The 23986-nt window shown below is 37.7% G+C and overlaps 1 protein-coding gene across 1 annotated transcript; it reads left to right on the top strand.

The window, feature by feature from the left end:
• The first annotated feature begins 896 nt into the window (after positions 1-896).
• LOC105055244 (uncharacterized) lies at positions 897-22154 on the top strand. The gene is made up of 13 exons (XM_010937012.4): positions 897-1365; positions 5921-7097; positions 7693-7911; positions 8047-8273; positions 10123-10197; positions 11986-12057; positions 12887-12985; positions 13117-13188; positions 13264-13378; positions 13873-13941; positions 18637-18970; positions 21074-21191; positions 21302-22154. Exons 1-13 carry the CDS (start codon positions 1216-1218, stop codon positions 21833-21835), a joined length of 3261 nt encoding a protein of 1086 aa, XP_010935314.1. The 5' UTR covers positions 897-1215; the 3' UTR covers positions 21836-22154.
• The last annotated feature ends 1832 nt before the right edge of the window (positions 22155-23986 follow it).

Raw genomic sequence — 23986 nt, 5'->3', positions numbered from 1 at the left:
CAATCTTAAAAAAGAGGACTAAGCTACATCATTTTTAAAATAATTTCGAATGATGCATGCAACGAATTAGGAGGTAAGAGAAATCCAGAAAAATCTATTGTGAGTGATGCATTTTTATTCTTTTACGAATGAATGATTATATTTATATATTTTATTCTAATAATAGATAATTAATTTTTTTTTTTACATATTGAAATAGATGAGGATGAAATTTTTATTATTAATATGACTATGAAGCGAAGAAATATGCGAAATAACTGTTGTTGAAAATATTAATTCAAGAAATAATTTTTTTATAGTAAAAAATAGAAATAATTATGTTATTTTTTATCATTATGTTATTTAAATAATTTGATTTTATATTTTTATTTAAAATATTTGATCTCATTTATGATGTTTTTTATATTATATTAAAATTTTAATTTATAAAAATATTATTTTAAAAAATAATTATACACCGTGCGTCTTACGAAATTCTAAGCTAATAATAAATATATTCTTGATTAATAAAAATAAGAAATTAAGCATATTTTCGGCTGTATCTATTTCGCACGGATCCCAAAGAGTGCATGTGGACACCAGGCAGTGACGCAATGTTCCACCAAACAAAAGTCCTTCCACAGCGGGTCTCATCACCTCGTATCCTCACCGTCCGTCCGGTGGATCCTCTGATCCCACCCTCCGTATCCTTGCTTCGGTAGAACACCGATCTTAAAATATTCCCCACAGGGCCAACCCATCCATCACCAACCCGTGATCAGATGGGCCCTCACCATCTCCGCTGTACCAATTTCCAATAATACCATGATAAATGCCTCCAGGGCGTTTTGGATATTATAAAAAGTATATAATAGTAGTTCCGCCATCGCATACTTATCTAAATCCCAAACCAGTCCTCCGTGGCGACACTCCCCTCCACCCTCGGCGGAGCGAGAGATACGACAGCAGCAACAACGACCGAGGGGAAGCCCAACGAGATTTCTCTATTCTCCTCCAAATCCCTCGGTCTCGTGGCCTTGAACCATCGAATCTTTCCTCGATCCAACAGAAGGAATCCCGATTCTCGATTCTTCGATCCTTTAAACCCTCCCCTCGATCTCCCTACGCCGTCTTCGCCGCGTATCCGGAGAGGCGCGCCGCCTCCGGTCCCCGGAGCGGCGTCCCGGAGCCGATTAGGGTTTAATATCTTGGTCTGATCCGGCGATTATTGGGGAAATGGCGGCACCGGCGAGCCAGTCTCCCAATATGGAGGCATTCGATGCCTACTTTAGGAGGGCGGATTTGGACAAGGACGGAAGGATCAGCGGGGCGGAGGCGGTGGCGTTCTTTCAGGGATTCGATTTGCCCAAACACGTGCTGGCTCAGGTAACTCTCTTTTATAATTGAAGAGCGGATCGGTGCTATCTTGGGTTCGGTGATTTGTTTTGAAATCTTTCTGGTTTGATTATTTTCTTGCGATTTTTGTTCTTTTTTGTGAAATTTTGATCGAATTCGTTGATCTTTCTTGACTGCTGGAAGTGCGCATTGGCATACTTTTGACGAGCAGAACTTGTGAAACGGTTAGGAATCTGGGTGTGCTAGATTGGCCTCTCTAGTTGTTTGGATTTCATACTAGCATTGAAAAACTTGTATATTAAATTTCATTCGAACTATCAGAAAGAATATGACAAGCCAGAGAAACTACTGGGAAGAGTATACGTAGAAAATTTGATTACAGTTGGATATGTGTTATATTGGGTTCAAGATCGAGCTCAAGGGTATGACAATACTGATAACTGAAACATAACTGTCGACTCTGACAATAGATAATTTTAAACCGTATTTAAGAAACGTAAGCTAGCAGCTTTTCCGCGACATTGCCATTATACTAGAAGTCAGAAGGGCAATTTTTTGGTTAGTTGCCTGCCAGGGGAACTACTTAACTGCAATTATGTAGCTTGTGATCCAAGACCAAGTGCAATTGCAGCAGTGGGAGAATGATGTGTAGCTGTGGATTTCCTTTTTCTCTTCTCTTCTGAAGGACCTTATTTCTTTTGGTCATGCATCACATCTTTCTTATGAGCGTATAAGAAATTAGAATAAGATCATTTCTACTAGAAGAAAAAGGGAATATTTCATGCATTCAAGTGTCTACTTGGGCATATTTTAATTTCTTAATTCTTTGTTTTGGAAAACAAAGAAGAAAAATCAACAGAGCTAAACATGTTTTTAATGCTCTTCTTATCTTTCATTTCATGAAACTTTTGATGGAACAATCTTTTGACTAAATAAAAGAGAAAACAAAAAATAAAGAGTGTAACGGCTTATTTACCTCTCTCTCTCTCCACCCCCTCCTCCCCCCGCATCAAATGTGAAGCAAAGGAGACAACCTCCTTTTTGTGGTATTTTTTAAAGAAATAGAAAACATAAAAATGGCAACACTAGCAAAAAGGCCCAAAATTTTTGTGCTTGCCCTTTCGCCTTTTAGTGATTTGGATCTATACATGTGCCATCTAATTAGAGGCTGATTATTTTGTTTTTCGTACTCAACTTTATCAAGAACAAGAAACAAGTGGCATGGTGGTTACAGTTGTGTTGAGCATTGCACTATCATCATGGCATTATCTTGTTCAAGAATTTCATTTGGTTTGAACATTGCATGATGAGATCCACTTGCATCCAGTGGTTAATTTGGATTTCTGTTCTTAAGAGTTATTACCTCTATAATCTTTCTGAAGCTTGTCAATTCAGAATGATGCGACATTACCATCCATGCTACTTTTAGTATTTATAAGGAATGATGAAGTTGTATGTGAGCGGGTACCACAAAAATATAAGTGTGGCACGTCGATGTTGTATCTTGTATGTACGGGTATGGGTGTACATGCACTGGCACACGGTTCTGCCACATGCTTGTTTGTGCTGAGTGGTAGGGCTGGTCTTTTGGTCCTTGGTTACTCTATCCTTATTTGGGAGGTTATGGCATGTGACCTATTAATATTGTTTATGTCATAAGATAATCATGTGGAGGGTCATTTAAAATCATAGTTTTGTTTAATGTAGTAATCATGAGTCATGAAAAGTTCTTTTCATGCCTTGTTTGGATAAGCAGGGGAAAAGAGAATAGAAAGGAAAAGAGAAACTAGGGTCCAAGAGAAAAGAAGAGAAAGGAATAGAAAAGACTTGAGACACCAAAGAAAGAAAAGAAATGAGAGAGTTTCTTTTCTCTTTGAATGCCTCCACTTTCTCCCCATATCTTCTCTCTTCTCTGCCAAGTATTTGAATGGCAGATTTTGACTATCTTCTTTTTTCTTTATGGTAAGCTTTAACCAAACCAGGCTTCTATTCTCTCCAAAACAAACAAAGAATTTTTACTTTCCTCTTTTTCTCCTCTTTGGTTCTTTCAATCCAAATGGAGTGTAAGTGGTTAGAGGGTCATTAGGTGGGCAGTTATAGAGTAGTGAGCTTTTGTTTTGCTGTTCAAAAGATATGGTTTATTAAACATAGTGAAAGATAGTATATATTTGGATGATCAGATGTTTTATACTTCTTTCTGACTCTCTTCCCTTTAGTGTTGTAACCATCCACTTTTCACTTGCTTGACTATATTGACTACTCTATCCTCCTATTCTTCTAATATATACCCATCATCTGCTACTCCCCGCTCCTCTCTTTCTCCACTTACCTCTTTACATGCCTCCTCTTTTTTTGGCTCCCTTAAGGTGGAAATTGAATGCTAGGTTCTCTTTAATCATCACTACGTATTTGTGTGGGTGAAATAGTGATTTTTATTGGATGTGTCAACCTTTGGATGCAAAAATTTGCTACCCACAAGAAATCTTTATCATTCTTTTCCAAAACTTTTCGTCTCTCATGCAACGTTTATTCCAGAGATCACACCTTTGTCCACAAACAAGTTACTTTTGTTTGCAACTTCAAAACAATAATATTAGAATTCAAAATTACCCCCTTACTATTTTGGCCAAATCATTTATTTGGTGTCTTGAGATTTCCCATTGGGGATGGCCTCAAGGTGGATTTATTATGAGATTAAAAAATTTATTGCCAGGAGGAACCTGTTAGAAACTATATCCATCATTCTAATTTCAGTCCATATTTTTGATATGTACAAATTGTAGAGTGCGCATGTTGCTTCTTTGCATCTGCATGAATATCATATTGCTATATCTGATGTTGCACAAGTGTTTACACATTTCTTACTTGACAACTATCCCTTCTTTATAGGGTTGGTTTTATTGATCAAGGTGCACATATCAATGTTGGTTGGTTTGTTTGTTTTTTTTAAAGCTAACTTTTGAGTTAAAGTCAATCCTCTATATTCGTGCTTAATTCATACTATAATATGTCTGCGAAACTTGGAAGGCTAGTTGGCATGTCAGGGGAACTTCCATATATGTTACTTAATGTCTTATGGGAGGATAAAAGAAAATTATATAATCCATTGTGAGCATTAGGATTAGAAGTTAAATATCATATTCTATAATCTATACCATATAACTTGGGTTGTGAATTTCTAGAGTACTCTATAGATATTTTATTTATCCACTTTTGTTGCTCAAGTACCATGAACTATCTCTCAATTATATTACATGCCTCACCAACCGATATTTTCCTCCTATTATTATTCCACAGTTATTGCCCTCTCTATTTCTTTTCCTCATCCACTCTCCTTTCTTCCTTTCCCAAACCTTTCTACTAATCATCCATCCTCTCTTTTTATCTTTAAACTCCACTTAGAACTTCTTTCTAGAGAAAAGAGATCACTGCTCTTTCTTTTTTTTTTTTTATCCACTCTCTTTCTTCCAATCCATGGTTTTAGAAACTGTTGAGCAGGATGGTACATACTACATACAAGACTGTTTTGGCCTGAAACCAGCATTGATGCGGGTGCCAGGACACCAAAACAGCTATACCAGTTTGTTTTGGTGGTACTGGTCTGTATCGGTCTGTACCAGTGGTATTAGTCGGTACCGATGGTTTTCAATTTTTGGAAACTATTCTGATCCTGTACCATTTCAATGGACAAACAGCATGGAAAATTCAGTATTGATATTTATAACTTTGCTCCAATCTCCCTAATCTACCTTCCTAATTTTGTCTGGCCCACTCCTTTCAACTTAAATTTCTCCTACTATCTTCTCCTATTCAAGTTGTTCAACCAAATACTACTTTAAAGTCTAACCAATCAGTATTGATTCTCATTTATTATTATTAAACTTGGTTGTGGTCATACAATATACACTCCTTTTTTATTTTTTCTGTTTATGTTCACCTTTCTTTTCTTCCATAGAGAGAGATTAAAAAATAAATTGAGGCTCACATGGAGAAAGTTGCTGGCAGCTTTAGATGTCAGATTAGCCTAGATCTGATCAAAATCCATTTTTGTTCTTTGATGATAATTATCTAGTCTTCCTGGTCTGCACCAGGAATGTCCAGTATGTTTACATTGCTGCATTTCATAAATATGCGGGAGCTGGGAGGTATTTCCCATTTTTTTGGGTATATCTAGTGTATGTCTAGATATGTCATTTAAAGCAAATAGTGTACTGGAAGAATAATGCATATCTTTGTGTATGCGACCATTATGATGTATCTGATGATAGGAGTGTGTGTGTGTGTATTGCTAATCCTGGAACCTTGTCCATAGTGAAAAAGGCTTTTTTTAGAATTCCATGATATGTGTTTTTGTATGATCTGGTTATATTTATTTATAAATTTAACTTTAGCATACTTGTCATCTGGCCCAGCTATTTGTTTATACTGAAACGTATGTACATGGAGCTTCTGTTCACTGTCAACTTCCATGAAAAGTTCCTCTTTTATGTGTAGCAAGATGACTTTCTGTCATTGCTCATGAGTGGAGTCTTGATGTATTATTTACTGGTTCTGTTCTTGTCCATATCATTCTGGTCATTGGCAGATATGGGATCATGCGGATCAGAATCACACCAGTTACCTCAGGCGTCAAGAATTCTACAATGCTCTGAGACTTGTGACAGTGGCACAGAGCGGGCGGGAACTTACTCCAGAACTAGTCAGGGCTGCCTTATTTGGTCCAGCTGCTGCTAAAATTCCTGCACCACGGATAAATCCTCCATCCACTCCTTCGGCTCAGATGAACTCTCTCTCCACCCCTACACCTTCCCCTCAGATGGGTGTTGCAGGCCCAACTCAAAATCCTGGCATTAGGGGACAGCAGACACGTCCAAGTGCTGCTATTAACCAGCAATTCTTTCCTGCAGGCAACCATTTCATGGCGCCACCTCAAGCCACATCTGCTGCTGCTTTCCTTCAACTGCAAGGAGCTAGTCAACGACCACCTGGGGCTGGTAGCATGGTAGGTCCTCGTCTTCCAAGTTCAAATACTCCAAATCTATCAACTGATTGGCTTGGTGGTAGGACAAGTGGAGCTTCAGCAGGAGGAACTTCTCAAGTTAATATAAGAGGTGCCACTTCCTCGGCAAACCAAGATGGATTTGGGGTATCGCAGTGGGGACCTGCTCCTGGACCACAAACATCATCAGCGCTAGCATCCTCAGTTCCACCAAAATCACAAGATGCAGCCCCATCTTTCTCATCATCTTTCCAACCAGTTGCTGCAGACTCAAAAGCTTTAGCTGTATCTGGAAATGGCTTTTCTTCTGACTCAGCTTTTGGAGGAGACGTATTTTCGACCACTCCCCAGTCAAAGCAAGACGCATCTTTACCCACCTTCTCTGCAACTAGTGCGTCTAGCTCATCCAGTGTTGGCACAGCTGTTGCTGGTTCTTTAAATTCCTTTAAGCCAGGGCAGCTTGATTCATTGCAGAGCACACCATCACTTCCTCTTGGTGGTAGTCTGTCACAACAAACTCCATCACTAGTTAAGCAAAACCAACTAGGTGCTATGCAGAGCACTTCAGCATTAACTGTATCTAATGTTCCAGTTGGAGCTGTTGGATCTGCTTCTGGTCAGTCCCAGCTGCCATGGCCAAAAATTTCACAATCTGATGTTCGGAGGTACGGCGAAATATTTGTGCAGGTAGACAAGGATAAAGATGGGAGAATCACTGGTGAACAGGCACGCAATCTGTTCCTGAGTTGGAAACTACCCAGAGGTGGTTAACTTTCAACTTCTAAATGTTGTTTTGGATATTTGTTTTTCCCAGATAATTGAATATGTCAAGTAATGTGAAGTGCAACTTTTTTTCTTTTTAAAAATATTGAAAAAAAGGATCTCAACTTGCTTGGATACATTATCATGTGTTCATAAAATTGGGAAAGTAAATGCTAGTGTTCTTTGAACTTCCTGTTTGGTCTTTCCTTTGTTGCCTTTTCCCAGATAATTGAATATGTCAGTTAATGTGAAATGCAACTTTTATTTTTTCTTTAAAAGTATTGAAAAAAAAAATCTCAACTTGCTTGGTTACATTATCACGTGTTCATAAAATTGGGAAATTAAATGCTAGTGTTCTTTCAGCTTCCTGATTAGTTTTTCCTTGGTTTGCCTTTTCCCTTTACCCTGCATCTTTAATCTTGAAGTAGTTTATCTAATTATTGTGATTGGTCTCAGCATACATTTTCACCTTGCATGTGCTCTATTGTTTTCCCTGCATTATGATCTAAAAAATAGATTGCTTAAGGTGCAAGGTCATTGTTGTTGTATTCTGTTCGCACCTTTTGGTAATGCTGTTTTCCTTCTGCATTTTCCAGAGGTCTTAAAGCAGGTGTGGGATTTATCTGACCAGGATAATGATGGCATGCTTTCATTAAGGGAGTTTTGTACTGCTTTATATTTAATGGAGAGATACCGAGAAGGGCGCCCTCTTCCAGCAGTGCTTCCAAATAGCTTTAGGGTTGATGAGACATTGTTGCTAACTGCAGCTCAACCTTCAACCCCATATGGTGGTCCGGTCCGGCAGCCAAGCCCTGGTATTTCTTGAACACAATTTACGGGTCCATAGTTTGTTTTCTGCAACTTCTGTAGTTTCAGTTGTGCGGTTCCATTATTTTGTCATATACTTGCTATGTTTGGTGCTGTGGGTTCTCAAATATGTATTGGATCAGGATTATCACCACAAGCAGCTGCTGAATCACGGTCTGCAATACCTACTACTTTAGTGAAGCAACCTGTGCAAACTCCAACCCCTTCTAAGTCTGATGGCACAGTGCAACCAGCAGAACAGAAATCAAAGGTCCCAGTATTGGAGAAGCATCTTGTTGACCAACTAAGCAGCGAGGAGCAGAGTTCACTGAACTCGAAGTTCCAGGAGGCTACGGATGCAGAGAAAAAAGTATCATCTCTATTCCCTTGTGTGTGTATGTGCGTGTGTTCTGAAAGTGCTCTCCTGAAATGCTGAAATAAATAATATCTTCTCGTCAATTCCTTCACCATGGCGCTATCTCGTATTCTTTGTTGGTGATTTTATCGACTGTTTGATGATCAAGACCTAGCTTTTTCCATGATTTCTATGAAGGATGGTCCATTCTTCACTATCAGCTACTTATGTCATTTTCTAATCTCAAAACCTAGCTGATCTTTCTCATGTATATCTCCTGTTTGGCTATCTTATCCCCTTAATTTTTATATTTTGTTTTGTAGTGAAACTGCTAATTTATGTCCAGCATCATTGCTGTTTTCTTTACCTTTGTTATCTGTGGAGCCATATTGATTAAATTTAAGGTAGACTTTGTGTTTATTTTTCTTGTTAAAAATTGTTAGATTGGATATTCCTTTTTGTTTGTGGATTCAGAGGTGTATTGGTTCTGGTAGTTGGGCATGAATTTGTGACTAGCTGTGTCTAATTGTATTCACCTTTGGCTTTTGCCTTGCCTAGCAATGGAAATTATGTCATGTTATTTTCTAATGCAAAAAATGTAAGTTTTTCTAGCTGTGTTGGATTAGGTGTATTCCCTTTCCTTTTTTCTCAGACTGTCTAATGCCTAGTTCTGTTCCTTCTAAATGGACCAGCAGATGCCTTAGTGAAATTGTACAGAAGGAAGGACCAAAGGGAAACTATGTTAATTTTTTTATCCATATCAATCAGCACATTAAGCCTAACCACTAACAACTGTGGAAGTTTCGAGTAGCCTTTAACAATTGATGCATAAACAATCTAACTCTTTTGTCATACTACATGGAATTTTGCTTTGCATGGATACATGATCATGGGTATGTTAACCTTGTCCAACCACAGGCATTTTGTCCAGAAAGCCAAAGCATTTTATAGGGTGTAAGACATGATGACTTTTGGTCAAGTTACAAATAGGAATGGTCTTAAACTTTCTGACTGATCTTGTTTCTCATTTCTGTACCCTGCATCAGGGGCCACTGTTAGATGGAGGACTTCCAAGAAGTGTTCATTGTCCTTCCATTTCTACCATTGTTTTACTCCATAGGATAAAGTTGGTGATTGTGATGCATGTAAATGTAATGCTCCAATTTTCTTAATTCCTTTATCCCTATCATATGATCAAACTTGAGGCACCTTAACACTACATTCCTTGTTGCTTAGAATTGATCATGCTTCACCCTGGTAGTGGAGCTGTTAAAGCTTAAGGAAGAACAAGTGTTAATGTTCTCAGGTCACACCACCAAACTCTTCTTAATCTTTCACTTTGTCCTTAGCCTAAATTTCTCCCATTTATTTGAAACACTACCCTATAGGATTCACCAACGCAAGCCACCCTTCCTCTGTGATTCCTAGAAGATTCATTCACCATAATTGTGATCCTAGGCTCAACAACCACTATCCTAGCAATGCTTCCTCACACATAAATTCCCTTCTTCTAATTGAGAAACCATCTCCCAAGTAATTAATTTCTTTTTATATAGTTTGTTATAAGATATTAAACTAAATTAGTTAGAGATTTATGATGGAAATCATGAAGCTGCTGAATTTTGTACATCTAGTTTTTAAATAGATTTCTGATCAGAAATATCCATCTCTTGAGGCCATGTAAAGTTGTTGTTTATGACTTATATATTGTGATTCCCAGTTGCAACTGACCGCTTATTTGTACTTAATTGAGTTCTTCATATGATCATGTGCTTTGTTACTGGCTTTGTCTTTGCTGAGTTTACTATTTGCATTGGATGCTTGCCCATGGAACTTGATATACACTTTCTTGTTTGGATGAAAGGTTCAAGAATTGGAAAAGGAAATACTCGATTCTAAAGAAAAGATCGATTTTTACCGTGCCAAGATGCAAGAACTCGTAAGTATCTTCTTGTTACTGGTTTAATAACATGAATGATTTTTTTTGGCATCTTTTCATTAAATGAGCTCAAATAGCCATTTCATTTATCCATCTGTACTTTATGTGCTAGTTTTTTAGGCAATCTGACTGTAAAGCAATTTTCATATTTGTTGCTATCTTCTCCATGGTATTCCATACCGACCCGAACCGACTGATACACCCCGTACCGTACCGGCAGGGATCTAGCACGGTTCAGACTAGTTTTTCGGTAAATGATGTGAACCGGACCGTACTGGTCGGTTCGATACGGTACGGGCCCGAACCACACGGTACTGTGCGGTATGGGTCGGTACAGTGCGGTACAGGTCGGTTTTATTTATTTTTTATTTTTTTGGAGCGTTGGGTGGATTTTTTTTTATTTTTTTATTGTCGGTACAGGCCAGTATGGTATGGTACGGTACCGTACCGTACCGGCTGACAAACGGTATGGGGTGCGGCACCGGTATTGCAAACCTTGGTCTCTTTGTTAGTATTTTTAAATAATAGTTTGTATGCTAATTTTTTAGGCAATCTGACCATAATGGTTGTATTCCAATGGTTCTATTTCAACATAGTAGGCATTTTTTATAGTTGCTTGCATCTTCTCTTTGTTAATATTTTTGGATAATGTCTGGAAAGACATGGAGTACAATATGGAATACTGTAAAATTATACTCATACTTTATGATGCTGATACCTTACGATCTTATCCCTTGTCTAAACTCATCAATCAGTGTTGTGTTGAATGTGATTTTTAGATTACCCACCTCATGGTAGTTAAAATTGGGATGATCAATATAGGTATTATGTAGAGTGTTTGTCTGTGATTGGTGAATCGTTATTTATCAATGTAGACTCCAAAGAAGTGTTTGTAATTTACTTCATATATTGAAATTTTAGGACATCCATGTTGAGAAGTTGCATGAAGTGGGATTGAATTCAGGTGTTGGAGTGGAAAAACATGGTCCAAGAAATAATAGGAAGTAAAAACATTTAAAAAAACATTTTGATTAATATTTTTATTTTTATCATGACATGCTAACAGTTAATTCAATAGCTTTTCTAACAGGGCAAGTTTATTTTGTTAACATGAGCATAGACCTAAGGTGACTAAAATAGGCAAGTTTATGATGGTCAAATGTGTCAAGATAGCAATTATGATTAGTATGAGCATGTAAACACTTGGAAGTTGGAACTCTTTGGAAGTAGTGGAGCATGCAGGCATGTTTTACACTTGAAATATAGAAAAGCTGTCGCTAAATTTTGGTGCTTTTGTGGTGTAGGCCTAAGGTGACTAAAATAGGCAAGTTTATGATGGTCAAATATGTCAATATAGCAATTATGATTAGTATGAGCATGTAAACACTTGGAAGTTGGAACTCGTTGGAAGTAGTGGAGCATGCAGGCATGTTTTACACTTGAAATATAGAAAAGCTGTCGCTAAATTTTGGTGCTTTTGTGGTGTAGGCTTGCTTAAATTTATTGTTGCTAGATGATAATATTGATCATCAGCTACCAATTTTCTGGTAGTGTGCTGTAGCTATATGTGCATATTTGTGTACACATCCTGGGTCAGGTTGCATTAAAAGATTCAGAACAGGATTGCCATGCCTAGGTATACTCTTAGAGGTCATGTGTTAACTAAATATTTAATGAGAATGTTACTAAATTATCTGATGTGCTTTACAGTAAGTTGTAAGTGTAAGCTTCCTTGTAATTTTACATTTTCTTCATCTTATAATGATACTTAATTGTTTTGTGTATTAGATTCTTTACAAAAGTAGGTGCGACAACAGGCTAAATGAGATCACTGAAAGGGCTTCTGCTGATAAACGTGAGGTACCATGCTCTCAATTTTTATATGAAACTACTGCTGCTCATTGTATGGTGTTTCTGAAAAATGCGGTTCAATAAGCTCTTTGTTGTTCTTTTTAGTGTTTTTACTGGTGTCCATTTGCTTTAATCTAGAGAAGAGATAAGTGCAGTTGCTTTGGAAGCAGAATGATATCGTCAGTGCTTCTGGTTCATTATGTACTGCATTGATCAAGTGGATTCAAAATATATAACCTTTCATTACTTTTATAATGTTTTGCAGTGCTAGGAAAGTTTTTCCATAAGCTCTATCAAAAAACAGTATCTTTATCTGTACTTTAGCCAAGAATATCTGAATTTAGAGCTTTCACGCTTATTCTATTTATGATATTAAAAGTTTAAGACGACAGGGATTTAATACTCTAATTCAGTTTTCTTCCAAGAATGCACATTAATGCCAGACTTTGTAAGAGAATTTTAGGATTATTTTCCATCTTTAAGTACATTTTTGGCTTGTTACCTCTTGAAATGTACTTTGGTGCAGATATGACATACTTTTATCAGTGTTTCGACCTTATGATATGGTGTGACTAGTTTGAAGACATTGACAGTGAGAATGGTTGATGTGCTGCTTACTAGATGAATTATTCTTTGTAAACCTTGTGCTGTTTTCTTTTACTGATTGTTACTGCCATTTAGTGGTGCCATGTTGTTTGTCAAATGTCTTTTGTTGTTTAATGGTGCTATGGATGCAAAATTACATTATATATATTTACATATGATTTACAGCAATAGCCGCACGTATCGCTTTTCTCTCTACCCTAATAAAAAAATACCGCCATGCGAACTCTTTCAGTTTGAATCTTTGGCAAAGAAATATGAAGCAAAGTGCAAGCAAGTTGGAGATGTGGCATCAAAACTTACGATTGAGGAGGCTACCTTTCGTGATATTCAGGTATGTTTATTGTATTTACCTAGAAAAACTGTTGTTGGACCCATTGATATGAATTCCTAAATTTTGTACCATGCTTTTTGGAGCATTTTCTTGTGGTCTCTCAGTTTGAAGACCTGTTGTTTCATTTATAGGAAAGGAAACTGGAATTGTATAATGCAATAATCAAAATGGAACAAGGTGGAACTGCCGATGGTGTGCTTCAGGTATAACATTGTTGTGCTGTTTTTGTTGTTCCCATAATTTGGAAATTTAACCCAACTTGTATATCGCTTCTTCAGGTTCGAGCTGATCAGATACAATCCGATCTTGAGCAACTTGTGAAAGCTTTGAATGAACAATGCAAACGGTTTGGATTACGTGCCAAACCAATGTCATTGGTTGAGCTTCCTTTTGGTAACTATAATTTTAGGATATCCATTTTTTTCCCTCTTATTGGTCGTGTTAGTATTTGATATATTCTTGTGTAAAACATATTGGAAAAGTGTAGGGCCTGTGTGTTTCACATAGGACTGACCTTATTAATATGCTGTAATTATGCAATTTCAGCCACTTTTCATTCTCACTTCAGAAGTGTTTCTTTGTTGTATGATTTGGACCTTGTTTTATTACAATAACATTGTTCTACAACACTTTCCTCATGAATAAGAGGTGGAGGTTTGGCACATATGACAATTACATTGAATTGTGATTTTGCAACAATGGGTAATACATAAAATATCAACATGCATTCTATGTATGGACTGTTTTGGCTCGTTTTGATCATTTATGTTTGATGTTTTGATGTGTCTTACTAATATCTCTTCAAATGTTTCTGCTTTATAGCCATATAATATGCGTAAACTTATCTCTTTTGTTTTTATTTATTTTCCTTTTCTTTTTTCGTTAAGGTTGGCAAGCTGGCATTCAAGAAGGCATTGCTGATTGGGATGAAGACTGGGACAAATTTGAAGATGATGGTATGCTTCCAGGCACTTTAGATTTAGGCCAGCATTTTAATGGATGGTTGCTTCCAAACATGATAGTTTTTTTTAAAAAAACTTTCATGAGACCTAAACAAACTACAAAGCTTTGAAACCGTAGTTCATATACAATATACTAACAGATTCTGAAGGGAATTATCTTTTTTCCAACTCGTGCATAATGACAGTTAACATTTTACCCCATGTTTTAAGATTGTGTGGACATTACTTGCAACTTTCAAGGATGGGATCTATGTTGCATGGATTCGGCTATGGGTGTCGGGCATGGGCCTGTTGTCTAGGACTTGGACTTGTTTTGTCCTCAAATTATGGGTTATGGTTACTGGCTTAAATGGATGCAAATGCTGGGCATGGCTATGTGGACATCTGTTTTCATCAATTTACAATTTACCCTTTTACATTTAGGATCTTACACTTAATCTTTGTACATTTAGTCTTTCTTTCTGTACAAAATCAACCTTTTTGATTATACTTCTGAACACTCTTATGCACAGACGGATGAAAACGGATACAAAGAGAAATGCTTAGTCAAAGGGGCTAAATTTTAATACCAACTCATTCAAGGATTGAGGATTAATTTTTTTTTCCCTTTAACAGTGCACTTGCAGTGCATGTGCTTATCCCTAATAAAGCCCTGTCAGCTTTATTGTTTTCATCATTGCCAGCCTTATCTTTCTCTTTCGTGACCTCTAGTGTAGCTCTGTTCTCCATCTGCCTTCCAACCATGCCTGTAACATCCATGTGAACCAGCACACTTGTAGACCCTGCTCCTACCAGGTAGGTTGCTCTCCTTTCCTCCTCCTCCATCATCTTTTCACTCAAGGACTAAGGATTGATTTTGCCCTTTAAAAGTGCACTTGCGGTGCATGTGCTAATCCCTAATAAAACTCATCCAGATTTCTCTCTTTTTTTTTTTCTTCCAACGCCAGCCTCATCTCTCTTGCTTTCTCGCGACCTTTGCCCTAAATCTTCCCTACATTCTTCCTCCTCCTCCTATACTAGAATAATGACCACTGAACTGATGTATTGGATCATAATATGTCAACTGTACTAGAATAATGAACCCAGTCTGCTGTGATGCCAGCTAAAATGTTACCTGAGTGGCAAGTATTTGAACGGTCTGCATTACTCTTCTTGATTTGCACCATACCTCTGTGTCAATTATACCTCTATTGCTGGAGTAATGTGTTAATTATACTAGGATAATGACCGCTAAACTGATGTGTTGGACCTATGGTTCGCCAAAATTGTATTGGATGTTGTACTGGCCGGCGATTGATTCGGTAGGATACTAGTATGTACCTTACTGCCCCAAGGCGTAATGGAACCAGAGGGAGGAAGAGGGAGAGGGGGAGGGGGTGGGGATAACAAAATCGCTATGGTCATCGTTTTTGTGGGGAGGGAATGAGAGGTTGAAGCACGTACCTATGTCGGTTCAGACCGGTCCGTGGCCTGTTTTGAGCCAAACCTACATCTTGACCTGGTTTCTTCTAGGAATGGGTCAATATGCCCCGAACCAGATAGTTCAGGTTGGGATAACTGACATGGGTCAGACCCATATCCCAAACATGTATATGTTTTTCGTCGTGTTGACATGGGTATCTCGGGCCAGGCCGAAGAGTGTAGGTATCACAGGATGAGACCACCATATGTCCTCCATTATGTCAAATAATAAACCTAGTCTATTGTGATGTTAGCTAAAATTTTAGCACAAGAGGCAAGTTTTTAAATGTTAATTAGAATCGGCTATGATTTTTTATAAGGTTAGCCAACTGAACTTCAAACTAACATTTGACTGAATTATGATAATATCTTCTCAATTTAATATTTTGCAATGTAATGCCAGAATTTTATTGTTGCAGATGTATTTTTTGTGTGCACATTTTTCACCTTTGATCTAGTGATCTCAAGCTTGGATCTATTCTGCTACATGAACAAACAATGGGGATACCGTTGTATCTCTTCTAGGTTTTGTTGGAAACTGTGTAATTTAATGTAATGATCCTTTCCCAAGTGTTTTCCCTATTATTGTGCCATCGCCTGGCAAAGGATGACTCACACATGTATGTATGTATTTGTCCTTGTGCCTACCAATCCAACATGTTCTCGTCTTTTAGTTGCTAATTGAGATTCCTTAAGTCTTGGTTTGGAGAGAAGAGAGGGGAAGAGAAAGATGTAGGAGAAAACAAGAGAGCAAAAACCTGTAATTTTTCCTCCCATGTATAATGATGCAACAGATCACATGGAAAGATGAAAGACAAATATAGCCATGTTGTTTGGGTATATTCTAAGCTTATGCATTTAGAGCTCCTCGAGCTGGCAAATATAATTCATATAAACCAAGCAGGAACTTGGAATAAATCAGCTGATTCCAATTTTGACTTAAGGACTTGGTAAACAAATATGGTTTTCAGATCATATGCAAGAAGTAAAGATTAGGCCACATGTTACTCTTCTCAAACAAGGGGACAATCAGCTTCAATATGCTTGGTATGCTCAGAAAGGATGGGATTGCAGGCAAGAACTTGCAGCTTGATTGTCAACAAGGGATTTAAAGATTTAACAAGGCCAATCTGTTGAAGAAGGTATCCTGAGTTCCTAACCATATCAATTCACAAAGAGTGTGTGCCATGGCCTTGTTTTTTGACTCCACACTCAAATGAGCAACGACAGTTTGCTTCTTACTCCATGCGACAAGATTTCCTCCTAGGAAAGTACAATATCCTTGAGTTGACCTATCCGATGGATCAACAGCACAACAAGCATATCCATATCCATAAATGGGTAGATGGCTGTGGGACCTATATACTAACCCCAAACCTGGAGCTCCTTTGAAATATTTTGCAATAGGAATCAGAACATCCTAGTGAGATACACAAGGAGTTTCCATGGATTGACTTATCACACTTGCAACAAAGAAGATATATGGTCAATTGTAAAATAGTTTAGTTTGCTAACCAACCACCATATCTAGTAGCATCAGAAAGTATCTCTCCTTCATTTGTTTACCAACTTAATATTAAGATCCAAAGGACTGTACTTGTTTTTACCTGACAATTCCATCTCTTTAAGTAAATCCAACACTTTTTTTTCTTTTTAAATGTCAGATTGATTCAAGTTTTGATTAAACAGAAGAAGCTAGTGGGTACATAACCCACAAGTCCTAGGATCAAAATCTGGCTCTATGGCCATGTTAAACAGCTACTTTATCTCAAAATTTAAGTTGTTAGGGAACGGATCAAGAATATATATTAGGCTTAACACCGTCCTCTCATGCCTTGGGAGAGATTAACAAGTCAAGACACAATACAGGGCAGCTTGGTTAATGAGGGGATTTCACCTCATGAATCATGATGTTCAGCAACCTGAGCCTTCATATCATGTAAATTCTAGGGTTAGAGAGAAGTGAAAAGAGAAAAATATATGGTAAAATGTGCGAGGGAAAATCTGTGACTTCCCCTTGATTTAGACAGAAGATTAATACAGTGCTGATGTTGAATATATTGTAAGCAGTTACATATTGGACCTTGCATTTATTGTATAAGCAATCCTGGTTGTCTTTAATTGGTTTGTTGTCTCTAAAGTCTTCTATTAGCTTTTCCTATGTTTCATTTCTTTTCCTCAGTCCATTCTTTGGTCTGTCACCTTGCTATTCATTTTATTGTGATGATACATTTGCAGCCTATAAGAAGTTTATAAATCTCAATCTAGTGAGCAAACTGAAGGATTCAAATTTATTCTGTTTTGGAGGTCTCTTTGTCTAAGAATAATATATTGATAACCAACATGGTGGACCCTTTGCCAGGCATCTGAGGTTTCTTTCCAGATGCTGGAAGTAGCAAGGATGTTTAAATCCTGTTATTTCTCTCCACTTTGCATTGCTTAACCTTTTTGTGGTGCTAAATTTTTTATTTTTGACTTATCTAAGGATGATTTAATTTTTTGCTTTTAAGTGCTGATGTATAAAAGTCAACTGCCGCTTTTGCATTATTGTTACATTCTATTGATTTATGGGATAGTTATGGTGCATATATAAGGCAGGGTTTCGATAAACTGACATGTTATTCACTGGGTAATGCATTTGGCATTTACTTCTCTAAATATTTATCTAGTCAAGATTTTAGTTTGTTTCCCTTTTTGATGGAAAAAATGCTATCTGGTGCCACCCTATTCTGCTCGTTTCCCTGCTCAGATATGTCACCTGGTGATTGGCCCAACCCCCACATGACACCCACCTGCCCCACATGCATTGAACTAGTCTGACTGCCACTTAGGCTGGGGAACTAAATGGTGAGTGGATTGGGGATCAGTGGCAATACTCTTCTTGTTAGGAGGAATATAACATCTTCTTTTCACTAGTTTTTTTTTTTTTTTTGAAAATCTTAAAAAACAACTCTTTCCTATCAAGAGCTTTAACCAAGCTTTTTTAGATCACCTGTACCTGAAAGACCACGCAACTTTATCAGTATACCTTTTCCTTGGAGATATCTATTTGCTGGTTAGTTATTTTCTTTTATTGTTCAATGCTTCCATCCATGTTGATCCTATTTCCTTTGTTTTTAAACCATGTATAACTCATAACATTGTGTAATTAGTACTTATCATTTCTTTGATTGAAAATCATCAGTTGCTATTTGTGAATCTTATGGTACACCCTTTTTTTCCTTTCAGGGTTTACAATTATAAAGGAGCTTACTGTTGAAGTGGAAAATGTTGTTGCCTCTGCAAAACCCATGCCTCCAACTTCTCAGAATGATAAAACCTCCAAGGATGAGGTGTCTGCAGTTACATCATCATCTGATGTTGATAACAAAATTGAGAAGCCTTCTACTGCAACTGAGAGGATGGCTGAGAATGAATCCACCTATGCCCATAGTGAAGATGGATCAGCTAAAAGTCCCCCAGACAGTCCTGGAAGAAATGCTTTTGACAATCTGTCTGAAGAAAATCATTTGAGATGGTCTGGAGTTCACGATATCTCACCCCATGCTAGAGAAAGTAACAGGTTTTTTGATTCCCCACCACTTCCTTTTAGAAGTGTTTATTCTTCTACCAGGTTGAGTTACCAAGATAAGGTAGGCATGGAACCCATATTAGCGCCTATATTTCTTTGGGTCTAGAACTCTAGATATTTCTATATTGACTACCCAGGAGTTTTACAAGCTGCTTACTCTCTTTCCCTTCTGATTTGCCTCTCTGGTAGGTTAGGAATAGACCTACTTATTGGGCAGGCTGGGCTCAACCAAAGGTACCACATTATTTTGGTAGGCCCATGCCTGGCCCAGCTCGGCTCAACCTTCGAGCCTACGTTCTAGATGTGAGCCCGTTACTTATCAGGCATCGGGCTTTCGGGCCAGTCCTTGGGCTTTTTGAACTTTTCAAAATTTATTCAGGCTTTCTGGACTCAAGAATCTAAAAGATTTTGTTAAGTGGGCCTTCTAGGTTTGGCGCACCTGTTGACTTTCCCGTCCACTTGTCAAACCCGACCGGCCCCTCATGGATCTTGCCATGAGAGAAGTGGGTGAGGAGGGGGTCTGCAGTCATGTCAGTGGGAATGCCGCCTGCATAGATCTTGTGCATTGACATGGGTAGGTCAGAGCCGGCGATCTCACCGAACCCAGTGGCGGCGAGCTAGGTGATGGTCATCCAGCCGTCAATCTTCTTGGAAGACTCCTTTAGGATGAGGAAGGCTCCATCGATGTGGCAATAGGTGACGAAGTCATAGCCCTTGTTTCAGCCAATGGTCCTGTCTTGTATTATGATGGCCTCCTTGAGGTTGCCGTAGGAGGCAAAGATGCAGCAGACGCGATTTTGCACCTGAGGCCGTGGATGAAGAGCTTCCGCTAGGCGAGGTCGTGGTCAGTGATGGCACGAACAATGTGAAGAATGCCAGCATCATGGCAGATGGTTTCGGCGGATGGTGGGGAGACGAGAAAAAGTGAGGGGGCACTAACCCTCAATGCCGCCACCTCTTTTTCTAATTGGGAGGTGAAGAAATGAGGGATTAGGGATAGCAATATTAGAAAAGCTTAAGGGTGCTTAAGGACCTATAATATATAATATATTTATTAATTTAATTTAACCAGGCTTGGGTCGGGCCTTGGCCGGGTCGAGGTAGACCCAAGCCCGGCCCGTTTAAGAGGCGCTCTCTATTTTTAGGGCCGGTCCGGCCTGCCGGGCTGAAAATAGTCAGACCTATGTCCGGTCAAAACGAGCCAGCCGGGCTGCCTGGTTTTTATGCAGGCCTAGTTTAGGAAGTCATGTCAGGTTTGAAAATGTGATGGGCTTGAGCTAGGATTTTGAACCAGGGTTTGCTGTGGTTAGTTTCTATTTTTTGAAATCAGGCTTAGGCTGGGCCTGGACCCTCTATTGAGTTACTTGAGGCCGGGCCCAAAGCCATCCTGCTGGCTGCCCTAGTGACAAGTAAACATTCTAATAAGGGAAAAAGGAGCCATGAACAAAGATGCTTCTTTCATAAAATTAATTCTTATATTCCAAACACAAAATAAAATGAATGTTTCTTTTGTGGAGAGACGCAAGCCACCAGTCAAAATGGTTTTCAGTACATAGAGAATGATAGGAACTAAATTATTTCAGATGTTAAATCACTAGTCTATTATTTGGTAAATTTGATTTTGCAACTATCATCATTCCTATGGGGAATTTTATAGGACTATTCTGCATATGCTGGATTAAACACAGTTTATTACTCAAGTTTGTGGTTTTGCAATAGGAATAATGCTAGTTGGACTAGTTCACCATGCACTTTCATGTGCATTACAAACTTATCATTAGCCTTTGTTGCTTGGGACCATCTCATGAAGGCCCATCTGTGATGCACAAATGCGTGAATCTTGATGCCTTTTCATTTTTTTTTCATGTCTTTGCACCTTTTTTTTGGTCCTCTACTTTGGTGATGTGCAGTATGACATAGGACTGAAAATGCACTTTTAAACCTGTATATCTATCGGGCAGTAAACAGTACCGCCAGTGTTATATTTTGAATAGCAATCATGCACAAATTTTCCCTAATTTCGTCCTTTACAATTCTTGTGATTTCGTATGATGGCTAGATCTAGAGAATCTTACTTTCTACTTTGTACTGCAGTATTCATGGTCTTGCTGAATCGTCTGTGTGTGTGGACAAGTTTGTCGATGAGCACTCGTGGAGTCCAACTTTTGATCGTGGTGATGATACTGATTCAATATGGAACTTCGATTCTAAGGTATATCGATTTATTGTTCCAGTAAAGTATACTGTGCCAGTTTTTATCTCAATGCAATGTGCATATAATTTCTTTGTTTAGTTTCTGATTTTGCAATCTCACCCATTCAGGAGAGTGATAATGATAAGAACAGACAGAGCTTCTTTGGATCTGATGACTTTGGTCTATTTCCAATCAGGACAGACTCTCCAACTGCAGCTAGTGTATTTGGGAGAGATAAGAAAAGCCCAATATTTGATTCAGCTCCAAGTACACCTCTCTTCAGCTCTAGCTTCTCGCCAAGGTTGAATGAAGGACCAGATGACAACTCTTTTGACAGTTTTGCTCATTTTGATTCCTTCAGAATGCAAGAAAGCGGTGTTACACAAGATCAGTCTTTTGCAAGGTTTGATTCCATTCATGGCACGGACTATCATGATAGTGGTGTTCCAAAGTATCAGACACTCGCAAGGTTTGATTCCATGCGTAGCATGACTGACTACCCACAGCATCAGACCTATGCAAGGTTCGATTCCATTCAAAGCACTGCTGACTACAGTCGGGGTTTCTCTTTTGATGATGCTGATCCCTTCGGCTCTGGACCATTTAAGTCTTCAGGAACTCATAGCCCAAGAACTGGAACCGATAATTGGAGTGCATTTTAGTCAGTATTGCACTACTGAGAAAGCTTTTTATTTGTGCCTTAATGCTGGATTATCCAATCAGGAATGATTTCTCCGATTTTGTGTGCTCTAAACCTGTGAAGATTGTTTGTATGTTTGGAAAACATCTGTCTTCTTTGTCATCAACATTTTTTTCCCCTTTAAATTTCTGTTTGTCGAGGATGGGGGTAGAAAATTTTCATTTCTTCCGCTTACATATTTGATGTGGCATGATGAACATTCTTATAGCATGTATTCCTTATTATTTGTCATTTAAGCTTTTGAATCAGAACGTGTTAAGGTATTCTGCTTATATTTTGTATATGGCGTTGGTTTCTTGTATCTGTGGTAGCCTGAAGGCTCTAAAAGGTGATTTTGAAGGTTGTGGTAAACTGAACGATGTTTCTTTTTCTGCAACAGAGAATGTATTCTTGAAGAAAACATCATTTAGACTTCAAACCGTATATCACCATAGTGTTTCTGTTGCATTATATCTACAGTTCAATGGGTTATATGGTAGTTTTAATTAATTCTTTTACGGATTTATGCTATTGTTGTGGATTTTGGTTTGTATTTGAGGTGAAACCGTGGAAGCGTTTGTATGTTCGTCTTCAACGCTTTTCCCATGAAAGTTATTTGTACAATAGTTTCTTGGGAATTTGAAAATTGGGATATCGGTGTGCGCGGGTCACCAGCGCTGGCTGGTACAGTCAGCGCTGCCGTAAGATCGTATGTTGACAAAGTATGTTGGCTGTTATGATGGCCATAATGGTTGCGTTGTTTTTTTTGTTTTTTTGGGAGAATAATGGTTGCGTTGCTTTGAAGCATGTTGATGCTACTAGCGTCAACTTTTGTTAAAAGCCCAATATTGTTAATGCATGCGAAGTGCTGGATATGCACTCGACCATATAAATCATTCTTTCATGGTGCATTTGTAGTTGCCTTGTGTTCGGAGTGGTGATTGATAGAAATGGTAATGGATAGAATTTAAGTCGGATATTGTACTATTCATCTTCAAATCCAGACTTAATATTCTATACTTAAATCTTATCTGATATCCGATCAGATAAAAAAAGAGATATTCATCTCCATACCTGATGAGTTCAAGGAGATCCACAGATAATCCATTTTTTCATATCCAATCCATACTCGCATCTTACCTATCTCATATCCAAAAAAATAAACAACCAAAATAATTTTATGTATATTATCAATCAATATAAAATTATCAATTCAACATAAAATATAATTTATAAGTCTAGATTTATATAAATCAAATATAAAAATAGAATTACAATTCAACATAGAACACATAAATAATCAAAATAATTTTATGTATATTATCAATCAAAACAGAATTATCAAAATAAAATTATAAACACATATATTTGGATATGGGTTCGGATATTATCCATACTCATAGGTTCGGATCAGGTTCGGATAGAAAACAGTACTATCCATATTTTATCCATATCTGTACTATAATTTTTAGATTTTATCCAAATTTAATTAAATTTTATTTTTTAAATTTAATTAAATTTAAATAAAATACATAATCGGATCATATCCATTTTGCCATCTCCAGTGATTGATGTTGTTTTTTGAGTGGACTGTACAGTGGAAAATGTGCAGGACCCTGAGTGATTTCCATGGGTGTGGTACTTACCATTTTAAGGCTACACTTGAATTTGAGTGTGTGATTGCATGTGGTGAAGTGCACTTCGATTACCACCAAACCCAAGACAAAACGGCGGGTCCGATTTTGAAAATCACCATCCCTTCTTTCATTCCGGCTTTGAAAATTGAGTCGACTTCCCTTTTTTTTCTTTTTTCTGGATGAGATTTAATCAGCTTCTACTTAGTATGCTCATGTATCATCTATTTTAAATTATTACAATATTACTAATGTCGTTTGCAATCTATCTAAAACTTAATTTATTTATAAAAAATAGATGAAAGATTTAAATTCAGTCGGCATAGTTGAACACACTCTGTCGAATTATGATAATAGCAAGTTAGCAACTAATATATATATATATATATATATATATATATATATATATATATATATATATATATATATATATATATATATATATATATATATATATATTATCGTTCAAGTGAATCATTCTGGTCGTCAAACAGCTTTAC

This window comes from Elaeis guineensis, chromosome 12 (genome assembly GCF_000442705.2).
Source record: "Elaeis guineensis isolate ETL-2024a chromosome 12, EG11, whole genome shotgun sequence".
NCBI classification, from domain to species: domain Eukaryota; kingdom Viridiplantae; phylum Streptophyta; class Magnoliopsida; order Arecales; family Arecaceae; genus Elaeis; species Elaeis guineensis.
The sequence above is the reverse complement of the archived record's forward strand: the minus strand, read 5'-3'. Positions and strand labels throughout refer to the sequence as shown.